Source organism: Tachypleus tridentatus, chromosome 11 (genome assembly GCF_004210375.1).
Source record: "Tachypleus tridentatus isolate NWPU-2018 chromosome 11, ASM421037v1, whole genome shotgun sequence".
Taxonomy (NCBI): domain Eukaryota; kingdom Metazoa; phylum Arthropoda; class Merostomata; order Xiphosura; family Limulidae; genus Tachypleus; species Tachypleus tridentatus.
The window spans coordinates 76,737,650-76,750,120 of NC_134835.1; the positions used below are offsets into that span (position 1 = coordinate 76,737,650).

Sequence of the window (12,471 nt, forward strand, 5' to 3'; positions counted from 1 at the left end):
ATGTTAGAAAAGTACTTGTACTTAAGATATGTCTGTAAACTGATGACAGTCTGACTCAGAATGCTAGTTGAAAAACAGAAATACTTTTGTCAACAGTACGATTTGCATATTTTGTGCAAATAAACTCTGTAATCTCCCAAATCCATATGTACAGCTTTTGTCAGCATTCCTGTACTCTGTATGTGGTATTTACTATCCTCTGGAACAAGCTATAGCGAAATCAGTAATGTACGATAAAATAAACAGTTAATAATTCTGATATCACATACATAATACAGTGTTGAATGGCACTCTATAAAAGGTTGTTACATGCCCACTTTGGCCTACATCCATGTATGTAAGGTTAACTGAAATTCAGATAATGAACAAGAATGTAATTGTATTGAAAAAAAGCATGTATAACACAAGAAGTATGGTAAACCAAATTTTAAAAACTTTAGCACTTCTGTAAAAAGTGCCAGGGTTTCATAGTTTCTTTAAATCTGATAACACAATGCCATATTTAGTTTGAGAAAACCTATGATAATTATTTCTGGTAGCAGCACACTAGCTGTATTGCCTATAACCCTTACAACACAACATTAGCAAAAAACATGAAAACAGAATATTTGTGCAATTAGAAAATCAAGTGCTCATGTTTGGATAAATTCATTGACTATAAATATATGATGTATGAACAAGTTTATTTGAGTATTTAATTCTGCTACATTAATTAGATATCACTTACTTCAGGTACAAACACTTTGACTATAAGCAACACCAGTAAAGTCTTGCATCAAAGTAGGCGAGAAAAATGCATTAAGTTAAACTAAGTTGTTTCTCAGTAAGACCAACTGAATCAAGATGTGGAATAGCATGTATTTTATATAATTTGTTTGTTTGTTTTAGAATTTTGTGCAAAGCTACTTGAGGGTTATTTGCATTAATCGTCACCAATTTAGCAGTGTAAGACCAGAGGGAAGGCAGCTAGTCATCACCACCCACCACAAACTCCTGGATCATTCTTTTACCAACAAGTAGTGGGACTGAGCATCATGTTTGGTGCAACGGGACTTGAACCCGTGACCCTCAGATTATGAGTCGAGTGTCTTAATCACCTGACCATGCCATGCCTGTATTTTATATAACACTAAAATAATATACATACACAGTAAAATTCTTGGCAGTGTCATCACTTTTCACTGTTGATGGATGTTTACACTAAATTATGATAGTAGTATTTTTAATATAATTGAAAAAATAATACCCAGCTGAAATTCTTTACAAAATCTATAGAATACCTTACCTTATAATGTTTAACTTTCCTCTATAACTGTTGATATAAATCATAAAAATAATCTTTTTAAACTAGAGAATTAAAAGCATTTGAAATGTTATTACATATTTTTTATTGCAGAAAACAACATTACATTTTTGATCTACTTTAGTAGTATAGGTTTAAAAAATTTCACATTTATTGGTTTATGAGCAGCTTTAGGACAAATACATGGTCAAGAAAGTCACTGAGAGAGCTTTGTTTCTCTGTTGTTTTGAGTACATAATGTCTATTCTGTTCAAGAATAGATAAAAAAAAACAGCATTAAGGTTGAAAATGTTAGCATTGTAATATCTTTTACTGGCCAAGTTGACATTGTCTAAATGGAACAGTCAATCAATGCTGTGAGAGAACAAAGGTCATGAGGAGATGTTGTAGAGTCCAAAAGAAAACCAAACATGATTTCTTGGAGATTTTTGGTGAAAACATTCTTCAAGATTATAATCTTTAATGCAATGTAAATTGGCTTTGAAAGACAGCAATTGTCTCTTCATGTGAGGAAGTGAGTTCACTGTTTTTTTTATTTGTAAAATATTAATAAAAGTTGTTTTTCACTTCTACCAACTATGTCTAGTCTTATTATTTTACACACAAAAAAAACATCCAGTAATGTAATCATATTCACAATCACTGTCTTATTTTTTGAATGAACCTGCTGTCATTAGTCAATCCATCTGATATTCCTCTCAAAATTTTTTACTTAAAAAATTCCAGCTTTTAGAAACTTCTCTTCAAATATCAAATAAAATCACAAAATCAAGAATGAATCCTAAAACTTACTGAGACTGGGATTCTTAAAAACTGCCGCAAACTATGTAAAATTTTGGACAAAAAGGCTTTAGTCAATCAACTCAAGCAACCTACACAACTAACATTTCACCAGATATCCAAGTCCTGTATGGATATAACCATTTATTCTTCAATTTCCTTATCCTAAGATTGAAGTGTTACTGGTACATTAGTCCCTTTTATAAGAAAGCAACTTTACCTATATCATCTGGAATACAATATCAATTTATAGAAAAAAAAGGAAGAAAAAAAAAGACCCCCACTGCAATAAAGGGTCTGAATATTATATAACAATAATTTCAAGTCAATGTTCTTGTATGTTTTTATTTACTTTCACTTTCATGTTAAAGAACTTTTTTTTGGATAAAGAAGGAGTAATGTATTTGTTTGCATCTAATTTTATATAAACATGTTTAATAATACTCTGTAAATTAAGAACAAAAGAATGTAATAAACTGATTGTCATTATAGTTACAAGTTCATCTGCAGCACATTTCACCCATGTATTTTGCTTTTCAGAACAAAATATATGGAATATTCATGCAAATGTTTTACCACAAGTAATTTATTCTTGGAAAATAATTTCACATAAAATTCTAAACATTTTAACAAACCCAAAACTGAAGATCAAAAAAATAAAAGAGCTTTCTTTGAGAGAAATGTTTTACATGGAAGTGAAACACCAATATCAAAGCTGTAAAGCTGATAAAAATGCATTTTATGCATCATAAATGTGTCTATTTTTTCAAAACAAACATTAAATGTTTAACTTAAAAACATCTTATCATTTTACAATAATTTTAACAATAATCTTTTTTTTCCTTCTGCCAAGCAATCAACTTCTGAGTTAATTATAGTTAGCATCTTAGCTATCAATGAACAATAATTAAAACTGACACTGTCACCAAAACTACTATTTTTTCTTTTGTTGTGAAAAAAAAATGTAGGATATGTACATTAAAAGTATTACTACAAAAAGTTTAAAACAAACACTACAGATTATTCCTATTACAATAATCTTTGGATAACTTTAACGAAAACAAACTGTTCTACCAAGTCATGAAAGAAAATATTTTAAAAAATATAACATTATGAAACACAATTGGTCTTAGTTTCCGAGGAAATCTCATAAATACCGTGAATAGCTTTTAAAGTACTCTTTCACTGAAACTTATAATTATTCATGATATACTTACACTACAAGATCCTTTCCTCTGTTGGTGGGTGAAAACATGTCAAGAAGCTTATAAATAGCTTATACAGAAATTAAATGTAAACACAACATTTTCTGGATTTATAACACTGTTATTCGTTTTATTTTATAAATATTGTTTCCCAGTTTCAGGCTGACAAAATTCCAGGACTTTCCCATGACAACTAAGAAGGTTTACAGGAGCTTTTAAAGTTTATCAGTATCATAACTGAAAGTTCATTTTTCAGTCAGTCTGTTATAAATTTCATAAATAGAAAAAAAGACCACAGCATGAAGATAAACTCTTTATTTGAACTTTAGAAAATATTTTTATTCAACAATTTAGAATGACTTCCTAAGATTCTTTTTATTTCATCCTTTCATTATGCCATAATTATGTATTACAGTCACTAGAAAGTGTTCATATTAACCAACATAATTACTAACAAACAGAAAGCAAGTTGACTTTCTCACCAAAGTGTTCATAAAATCAATAAAATACACAATAATACAAACAAAAACCTAGGGGAATTTAGCACATTATGCTACACTATCACTTCATGGCATTAAGATTAAGATAGATAATATGTATTTAAAAATCAAATTTTTAATGAATGAATAATTTCAATTTTTCCAAAGCTAAATATAAAAAAAGGATCACAAAGAGTGGTAGGGAAAGTTAGCTACCAGTTAAAGATTCAGACTTAACAGACACTGACTAATAATCAGCCAATATCACTGACAAGACTTTTATATTAACAAGTTGAAGGTTTGGAAGACTTAGTCTGGTAATGGACAGTATCCTTTCTAGTTAAAAACTGAATAAAAATGTCAATTATTAGCTACAACAGACTCTTGAACCAGTTTATCAACACAAGATACACTTCCCATTTTTAATTTTATATTTGTGTTTGCTAAAACCAAGAAAACAAAATTAAAAAAAAGGATATTTTTCAAAAGCAAACTAATTTTATATCTTAACTATCATTTTAACCACAACTAATAAGGGCAAGTGTACAGTTAATACATATTTAAAACACTGCTTCTTAACTTCTTTATTATTTCTCACTCATTTGGAGAAGAAACTTGTATTTTCCTTCTATTTTTCTAAGACCTGTGGGAATTGTGTATAAACAACTTGTAGAACAATATATATTTGCAACTTTTCACCCACCTCTGCTTCCCTTTGTGCTTGACGACACCTATATTGGTTGAGAAGTTTGTCAGACTGCTGAAGAGCAGCCGATTTGGCTTCCACTAGGTCTTGAAGTTGTTGTTCTTTTAGCTAAGAGGGACAAGAAAATGGGCCAATAACTATATAACCAATGTTTTTTTCTTTTGTAACTACAAAGTTTTAGTATTGGAACTGAAAATGTAGAAGCTAAAAATTAGAATATTTGTAAAAATATGGAATACCTGTAAACCTTCCAACACAGAACCAATATAATATAGAACAATTTAAGAAGAGCTTTCAAATATACACTTGCAACAAACTTTCCTATATGTCTTTTACCATCCAAATGGGAAAATCAGCATTCTTATTCTGTGGAGGAATTTTTTCTTCTGTAATTGATTAAAACATGCATTTAAAGAAAACATTGTAAAAAATTTCTGTTCCATTCTATTATTTACAGCTTCTGTTTATCTACAAAAATAAAAGGTGTGCCTGTGTGTGATCACCATAGCTCCAAGAGAAAAGAGCCTAGAAACATGAAATTTTGCACCAATACCAAGGGTTTGCATGTGGGTATTATCACTTTTCTACATGTTTTGTGCTCTCATGGCTTCTAAAATACTCTGTAGTACATTAGTTGGATTAACAATTTCTAATATATAAAAAAGGCAGAGCATTTTGATAACAATGCAATCTAACAATGGTTTTTATTTCATGTTGCTTAGCAACAACAATACAACCTAATGTTGTTTGTCTATGTAGTGAAAGTAAAATATCAAATGTATATAAAAAAAGGAAAAATATTTGTTAATTTCTTAATTTAGTATCAATTGATTAATTGAATCAATTTAAAATAAAAACATTGGTGGTATAACAGAAAATACCTTAATTCAGAAATGATTTGAGTTTAAAATTGGATTGATATTTTTACTTTCATTATAAATTTCATGCACTTGCCAAAAATATATCAACCTAATAACCCATGCAAAGCTTGGTACTTTTGCTAGTAAACTAATATTGCAAAATCTATTTAACTTTTTCTTTAAATCCTCAATTTTAAAGGTTCACTTAAATAATTTTCAGCTTTCATTTTTAGAATAAATTTGGCATTTATAAATGGTAAATGCATTGAATATGTAAAAAACAAACAAACATGGTCACAAAAACATGTAGTTACTTGTATTTATTGATTCAATAATGCATGTTAGGAGATTTAAGAAAACTCACTGTTAAACCTGCAATCTTGTGTTCATACATATCCATGATTTCCGAGGACTTCAGATCTTTAATCTGTGTACAAGTCAAAATATCACATATTATTATCACTTTTATATTTAGATTATTCTTTCATCCACTGCAAGGAAAACGTTATTTAATGATAAATTACTAATTACTTTACCCTTAAGCTCACCATTGTGAGTGATAATGTTAACAGCTGATATACTCATCTATTAAAAGTTTTATTATTTGATGAGCATCTTAATTTACTATTGCAAAAAGAAATATTCATGAGAAGTTCTACTTCTTCCCATCCATGGTTTGCACAGCATTAGATTAAAAACTCACAATGCAAAATTTGTTACTATTTAAATGTTCTGCCATTTTACCTTATTTCTCAACTTAAAAGTCTTAAGTGTTATTTAAAGTGAAATATAAAAATTCCAGTTACAATAATTTATCTTGAGAGCATTATATTACTCCTTTACTATGGTTCTTCAATGTTTGAAGAAGTCATTTTCAGGGATTTTATTTTTCTATTTATTAACAATGGTCTCATAATAATTTAATAGAAGAACTTAACTAACAATTTCAAATACTGTAATCTCATGATTCAGAAAATACAAAACCACAACGCATCGCGATTTCTATAGTCAAAATTACAGAAAAGAAACTGAAAGAAAGAAAAATATTTTACTAAAGCCAAATAATTTTCATCTAAATACCTTTATAATTCATTTTTGTTTACTTTAACAGTGTTACAATTTTCATGCTGTATTACTAAAATATTTACTTACATCAAGCCCATTCTCAAGTTTCTGTATTAGAGACTGAATGTTTCTGTCTATAGAACAACGGCGGTTGTAGATGTTACTGGATTTAACTGATTCTCGGTGAGAGGACTTTGAATGTTCTAAATGAACATCATTACGTACATGTAGATTTGAAGCCAGTAACTCAGTCTGTGATTCTTGTAAGTGACTGTGATTAGCATTTGTCATTGCAATACTTTCTCCAAGACTGTGAAAAAAAAACTTTGTAAAAAAACATTCTGAGATACACAATGTCTATCAAAAATTCAAATTAGCAAGGTATACACTAAAACAAAGAAAATATTTAAAAAAAACAGAATGGCATACACAGCAATTAAATTTCTAGTCAATGACCTAGAATTTAAAATAACACGTCATCTGATACTTTAAATGTGCCAGAAATGTAAGGTCAAATTGTAACTATAAAAGTACTTAAACAATTTAATGTAAATCAGAAAACACTTGAAACAAAGATTCTAGGTGCACAATCTATAAAAACTAAAATATTACTGTTGGAAGTTGACTTAAAGCATGAGTTATGCAAGTAATAAAATGCTTTGATAATACTATTAAAAGTAAAACAAGAAGAAAACAACAACTGAGATTGCAAGGTACTTTTAGAAACTAATGCTGAATGTATAAAAGAAATAAACACTTTAAATAAATGCTAAGACTTAATTCTCACATCTAGAAACTTGTACATAGTACATACTAATACTGGTTAAAATTGTTTTGTTTTGAATTTAACACAACTCGACATAAGAGTTATCTGCACTAGCCATCCCTAATTTAGCAGTGGAAGAATAGAGGGAAAGCAGCTAGTCATCACCATCCACTACCACCTCTTGGTTATTCTTTTACCAGCAAATAGTGGAATTGATCATCACATTATAACACCCCCAGGGCTGAGAAAGGGCAATCTTGTTTAGTGAGATAAAGATTCAAATGTGAATCAAGTGCCTTACCTACCTGGCCATAACAGGCCTAAAAGTTTTTAAAATGGACAGAGAACTGATTTAAAGATGTACAGTTATACCATGGTAAGTGATATTAACTTATCAATATTAACACTCCTACGAAAAGTGGGGCCTAATAGGCTCCACATTGATGAAATGAATAAAATGAAATGGCAATTTCATTTAAATACAAATTTATTAGCCTAATATTAATAACCTTTCAAGTTGCTCTGGGGCCTATTAGGCCCCACTTTTCGTAGGAGTGTTAAATCAATGGATGATTTTCTTGTCATCTTCAGAGTTACCAGCAAGCTTCAAAATGCTTTTGGTTATGCTGGCCAAGAATATAATAGATGAATTTAAAAAAAAAATCAAAATTTTGTTTTCTCTCACACAAACAGAGAAAACAATAGTTTTAGATTTCAAATGCATAAAGACTAATTTATAACACTATCAAGTGAATTGTATGTTAGATACACTAGTTCTTTTGTATGTGATCAAATATCTGAGAGAATAGGACTTCAAACTTGAGGGCTTTGATGGCAAACATGTTTATTATTTGCATACTGTTATGTGAAGTTTAAACATCTGTAAAATTTGTATTGCAGAGTTTGGATTTTTAATGTAATAAATAATATAAGTAACTGAACTTGGGCTAAAATGTTTGAGTTTTATAGCTGTCCGATAAAACATTATTCACTTGTGAAGAGAACAAAATATTCCTAAATATTCTAGTTAAGAATAACATGTATAATACATATTATGTACTTGTTTCAAATCATATCTAAATTTGAACTTTATTTTCTTTAAAAGCAAATGTAAATATATGTACTAACATGAAACACATTTGCTATCAAACAAAACTGTTTGTTCCGAATCTGATAAAAATCATGAAATTCAATTATTAGCATAATTTTAAAACAATTATTGGAGGTTTAGGCTAGTTAAATAACTTGAAATAAACAATTTGATGCTAGTATGCTACTTACAGTAAACTAGAAAAGGCTGTTAACTGGGATCCTAGTATCACAATCTTAAGTGCTTTCTGAACACTGCTGTTGGAAGTTGAGGTCAAAGCAAAAGCTAAAACTTGTATGAGACGAGAATCCTAGATCAAACGACCACAATGAACAATACTGATGTTAAATAATATATGAAGCCTGTCTTAAGTATATGTAAAAAATGTAACTAAAATGTAGAATAATTATTAGTTTTAATTCTTTAATATTAGGATACATATTTCCATATCTGAAAATAACATAACAGTTGTGATAAATTTAGCAAGCGAGAAAAAAATACATTGTGTTCAATTAATTTAAAATTTAATTAGACAACCACTCCAAAAATAACAAATGATGAACAATCAAATAAAATGGGGTTTGAGGGTTCAAATCAACAGACAATAATGGTAAAATACCTAGTTGAAGAAAAGACATCTAAAGCTGGATCTATATGCTGTATTACTTCTAGTTTAAGATGCACCCCACTTTTAAAAAGTGATTTTCAGGAAAAAGAAACTTGGATGATAATTAGAAAGGAGTAAATATGTTTTGAAAGAGTTTATTAAGGAATCAAACATGTTAATAATGTATTTAAAATACAAAATGTATAAAATATTTAGGAAATTCAAACTTTTCATTGCAATAATGTTTCTTCCTGCTTACTTTATTTAATCAGAATGTTACTCTGATGTTTCTTCTGACTCACTGTTATATTCTGAAGTTCAAGCATTTTCATCGCTTGATTCACTGTTGTCCCTAAAAATATCATTTTGTGTTTCACCTTCCGCATTGGATAAACATTTCAAAAATGATTTTCTAATAATATTGTTTGACACCTCTTTCCAAGATGATAGAATCCACTCCACCATTGTTGATGCTGATATCCTTTTTATTTTGCCACTCGGTGCCAAAGTATGATTGTCTTTATTCAGCCAAGCATCATAATGCTTACGGATACAATCTTTGAACGATTTGTTAATGGACACACCAAGAGGTTGTAACTGACCTGTCATTTCACCAGGAATTATCACCAGATTACTGTTTTTGTTCCTTAACCTGCACTTGATTTTATCACAGATGGCCATAAAATGCATCCATTACAGACATGCTCTGTTGCTTTAATAATGCACCAGGCCGAAGTTCACATACACATCCAAACCACTCTTCCATTGACTCTGATGTTATCCATGCATTTGTTTTGTGCACCAACTATTGCATCTTTGCAAAAATTTTCTTTTGGCAATGTTTTTCTGTTTAATATAGCATATAGTGGTAATTTATTTCCATCTACAGTTACACACAGCATGACACTAACTTAACTTTTCATAACCAGTAGTTCTGATTGTCAACTGTTTTTTCCTTTAGCATTTACAGTGTAGTTGCATGGCATATCTAAAAAAACTGCAGTTTCATCTGTGTTATAGATTTGGTTCAGGGAACATTTACTCCTTTGGTGTAGACCAATAATGTAATGTTGATATTCAATAAGATATGTTTCAGAATCTGACAGCAACTTTTAACTAATTGTTGTCCTTTGCTGTAATGATAAACCTTCTCTTTTCATAAATTTCTTACATCAGCCACAACAAGCCTTGAAAAAATACCATTTCCTGCACATTCCTTTTCTCTTAGCATTAAGGATGTCTTCCTTCTCTTGGGCCAAAAAATGACTGTACTTTTCTTGCAAGAAAACAACTTGATTTTCATACCCTGTCAATGAGGTACATTTGCCTCACTCACTGTATACTTTTTACCAACTGCACAATTCCCAATCTGTTCAGTACACAAAATAACATTTCTTTTAAATTCAGCATTGTACATAAAATGCTTTTGCATGGGGAAAAATGCAATAAAACTAAAAAACACAATAAAAAAGCATTTGAATAACAGGAAAGTCGGACAAAAGTGAGGGCAATGATATCCAACTATGCTGCTAGAGGTGCAGACATCAGCAAATTTGACATTTTGTGCATGTTTTCTTAGTCTTTCTAAGCTAAGTACTTCTTAAAATATAGTCCAATCTGTTTGTTAGTGCAAGATGTTTTTGAAAATCTTTGTTGTTTGGGGAAAATGATGTTTTCAAGACGTTTGAAGAGTGAAAATAATTAAGATGCACCATAATTTTCAGTTCAGAAAAATGTGAAAAGAGGCGTGTCTTAGATTTGAAGTAATATGGTAATTTTGGGAACATCTACATAATATAATCACTATTTTCAAATTTTATGCGTTGACTGAAATACAAAAGCTAATTAAAAATAAAGAAAACTTCTAACTGTTCATGCTCATAACATCTCACACTCAAACAATATATTATTAACTATTATATAGTATACCCAGTTTTTTTAAAGAAAATGCTTCTAGCAAAAAATAAAACATGCTATTGTAGCTATGCTTTGTGTAGCTTAACGTGGGAACTTTAATTTTTGAATACTTATTTTGACCAAAAATACACAATATCCACAATTATGCATTTTATTCTATTATTAATTAAGATAAGATAGCATTAACAAAATCTATCTAAACAAATGGATGTTATTAAAATTTAAAATCAGTGTATCCACATTCATACATAATTTTATAAAAAATTCACAGAGGTTAGATACACACTAATACAAATAATATGGTAGGCTTGCACAATTAAGAAAACACTGTGTTGAAAATCAAGTGTAGCAAAAGTGTGGTATTTAAATATACCTTATTTTAATATAGTATTTTTTTAATTTAAAGTTATTATAGTATGTACGTGCAATTTTCACATAACATATGGTCAAGAAGATTAAGTTAATTTTATTCCAGCTGTCTTAGTTCCTCTATCTTTCTCTAGAGGTAATAAATGTTCCATTCACAAGAGTTATTGCTGTAATGTTACACTTTTTGCAAGAACGTCTGCCCATGGTATCAAGATGATGCTATGAGGTTATGACTTCCCTGTAGTTTGAATGAGAATGAAAATTCACATGGATAACCTTAATCATTCTGGATACATGATACTACTATTGAAGTAAGCAATGTTAGGTTTGAATAGTCTGGCACACAATCTCAAAAAAGTAGCAAACTTACAATCCAGTAGAAGCAACAGTCCAGCATTTAGTAAGAAAAGATCAAACAATTCATTTGTTTTGTAATAAAGATTTGTCAATTGTATTTTATATTCTGTTCAGTCTTTTTTATTCATTCTTATGAACTCAAAGTCAGAAAACTCAGAATTATTTCACAGTACACATCTTGTCAAATCTTCTGTTATTTAGCAGTCCAATCCCATCACTCTCAGGATAAATACAAGTATATAGTATAATAACAGTATAATACAAGTAGCATGGTTAACTTAGCTGTGTATTAATATTGAATAGCACTGTTTGGTTTTCTCTATAAGTTTTAAACCATTTTCTATGAAGATGTTAGAAAACTACCATTAAAGGAAGAACTTTTAAAAACATCATACTGTCCTTCAATATCTATATAAATATTGAAACTTTATTGCTAGAAAAATTTCAAGCTATAATATCCTATACTGTACTTATTTTACCATATATATTTGAAAGATAATATTAAACATTATGCAGAATCTTTTTTACATCAGAAATGAAATATTCTTTAGATAAAGACACTAACTGCTTTAATAAAAACACTGTAAAATAATGATTTTCAGAAATAAAATTAAGGTCTATCATTCTTAGCATAATACTTAATTATATCACAAACATTCACAACAGTCATTTGCTTTGAGAAGATCAATAAAAATATTCTACAATATGTAAGATAAACCAATATAATTACAAATCAATACTTGATGAAATAATAGTCAAATACAATCCAAATACATACTAGGTATCATATCATTATGAAAGTAACATGTACTCATGTGTGGGAAGCTTTAAAACTTCTTTAAACTATGTAAGAATGAAGTTAGTAGTAGAGAAGTAAGGATGATGTCACCACATGTGTAAGGGAAGGGTGGATTGTGGATAGAACGTATTACAAAGGAAAAGTATCTGATAAACGGATCTGTAATGT

General features: G+C 29.4%; 1 protein-coding gene across 3 annotated transcripts in view; it reads right to left on the reverse strand.

Annotated features, from left to right (window-relative positions):
* The window catches only part of LOC143232511 (protein CIP2A-like), a 67,853-nt gene that overhangs the window by 11,784 nt on the left and 43,598 nt on the right, over positions 1-12,471 (reverse strand). For all 3 annotated transcript variants that reach the window (XM_076468074.1, XM_076468075.1, XM_076468076.1), the window contains 4 exons: positions 8,446-8,564; positions 6,486-6,708; positions 5,698-5,760; positions 4,471-4,581 (listed from right to left, as the gene is read on the reverse strand). In XM_076468074.1, the coding sequence (XP_076324189.1) occupies positions 4,471-4,581; positions 5,698-5,760; positions 6,486-6,708; positions 8,446-8,564 (516 nt within the window). The remainder of the gene's footprint in view (positions 1-4,470; positions 4,582-5,697; positions 5,761-6,485; positions 6,709-8,445; positions 8,565-12,471) is intronic.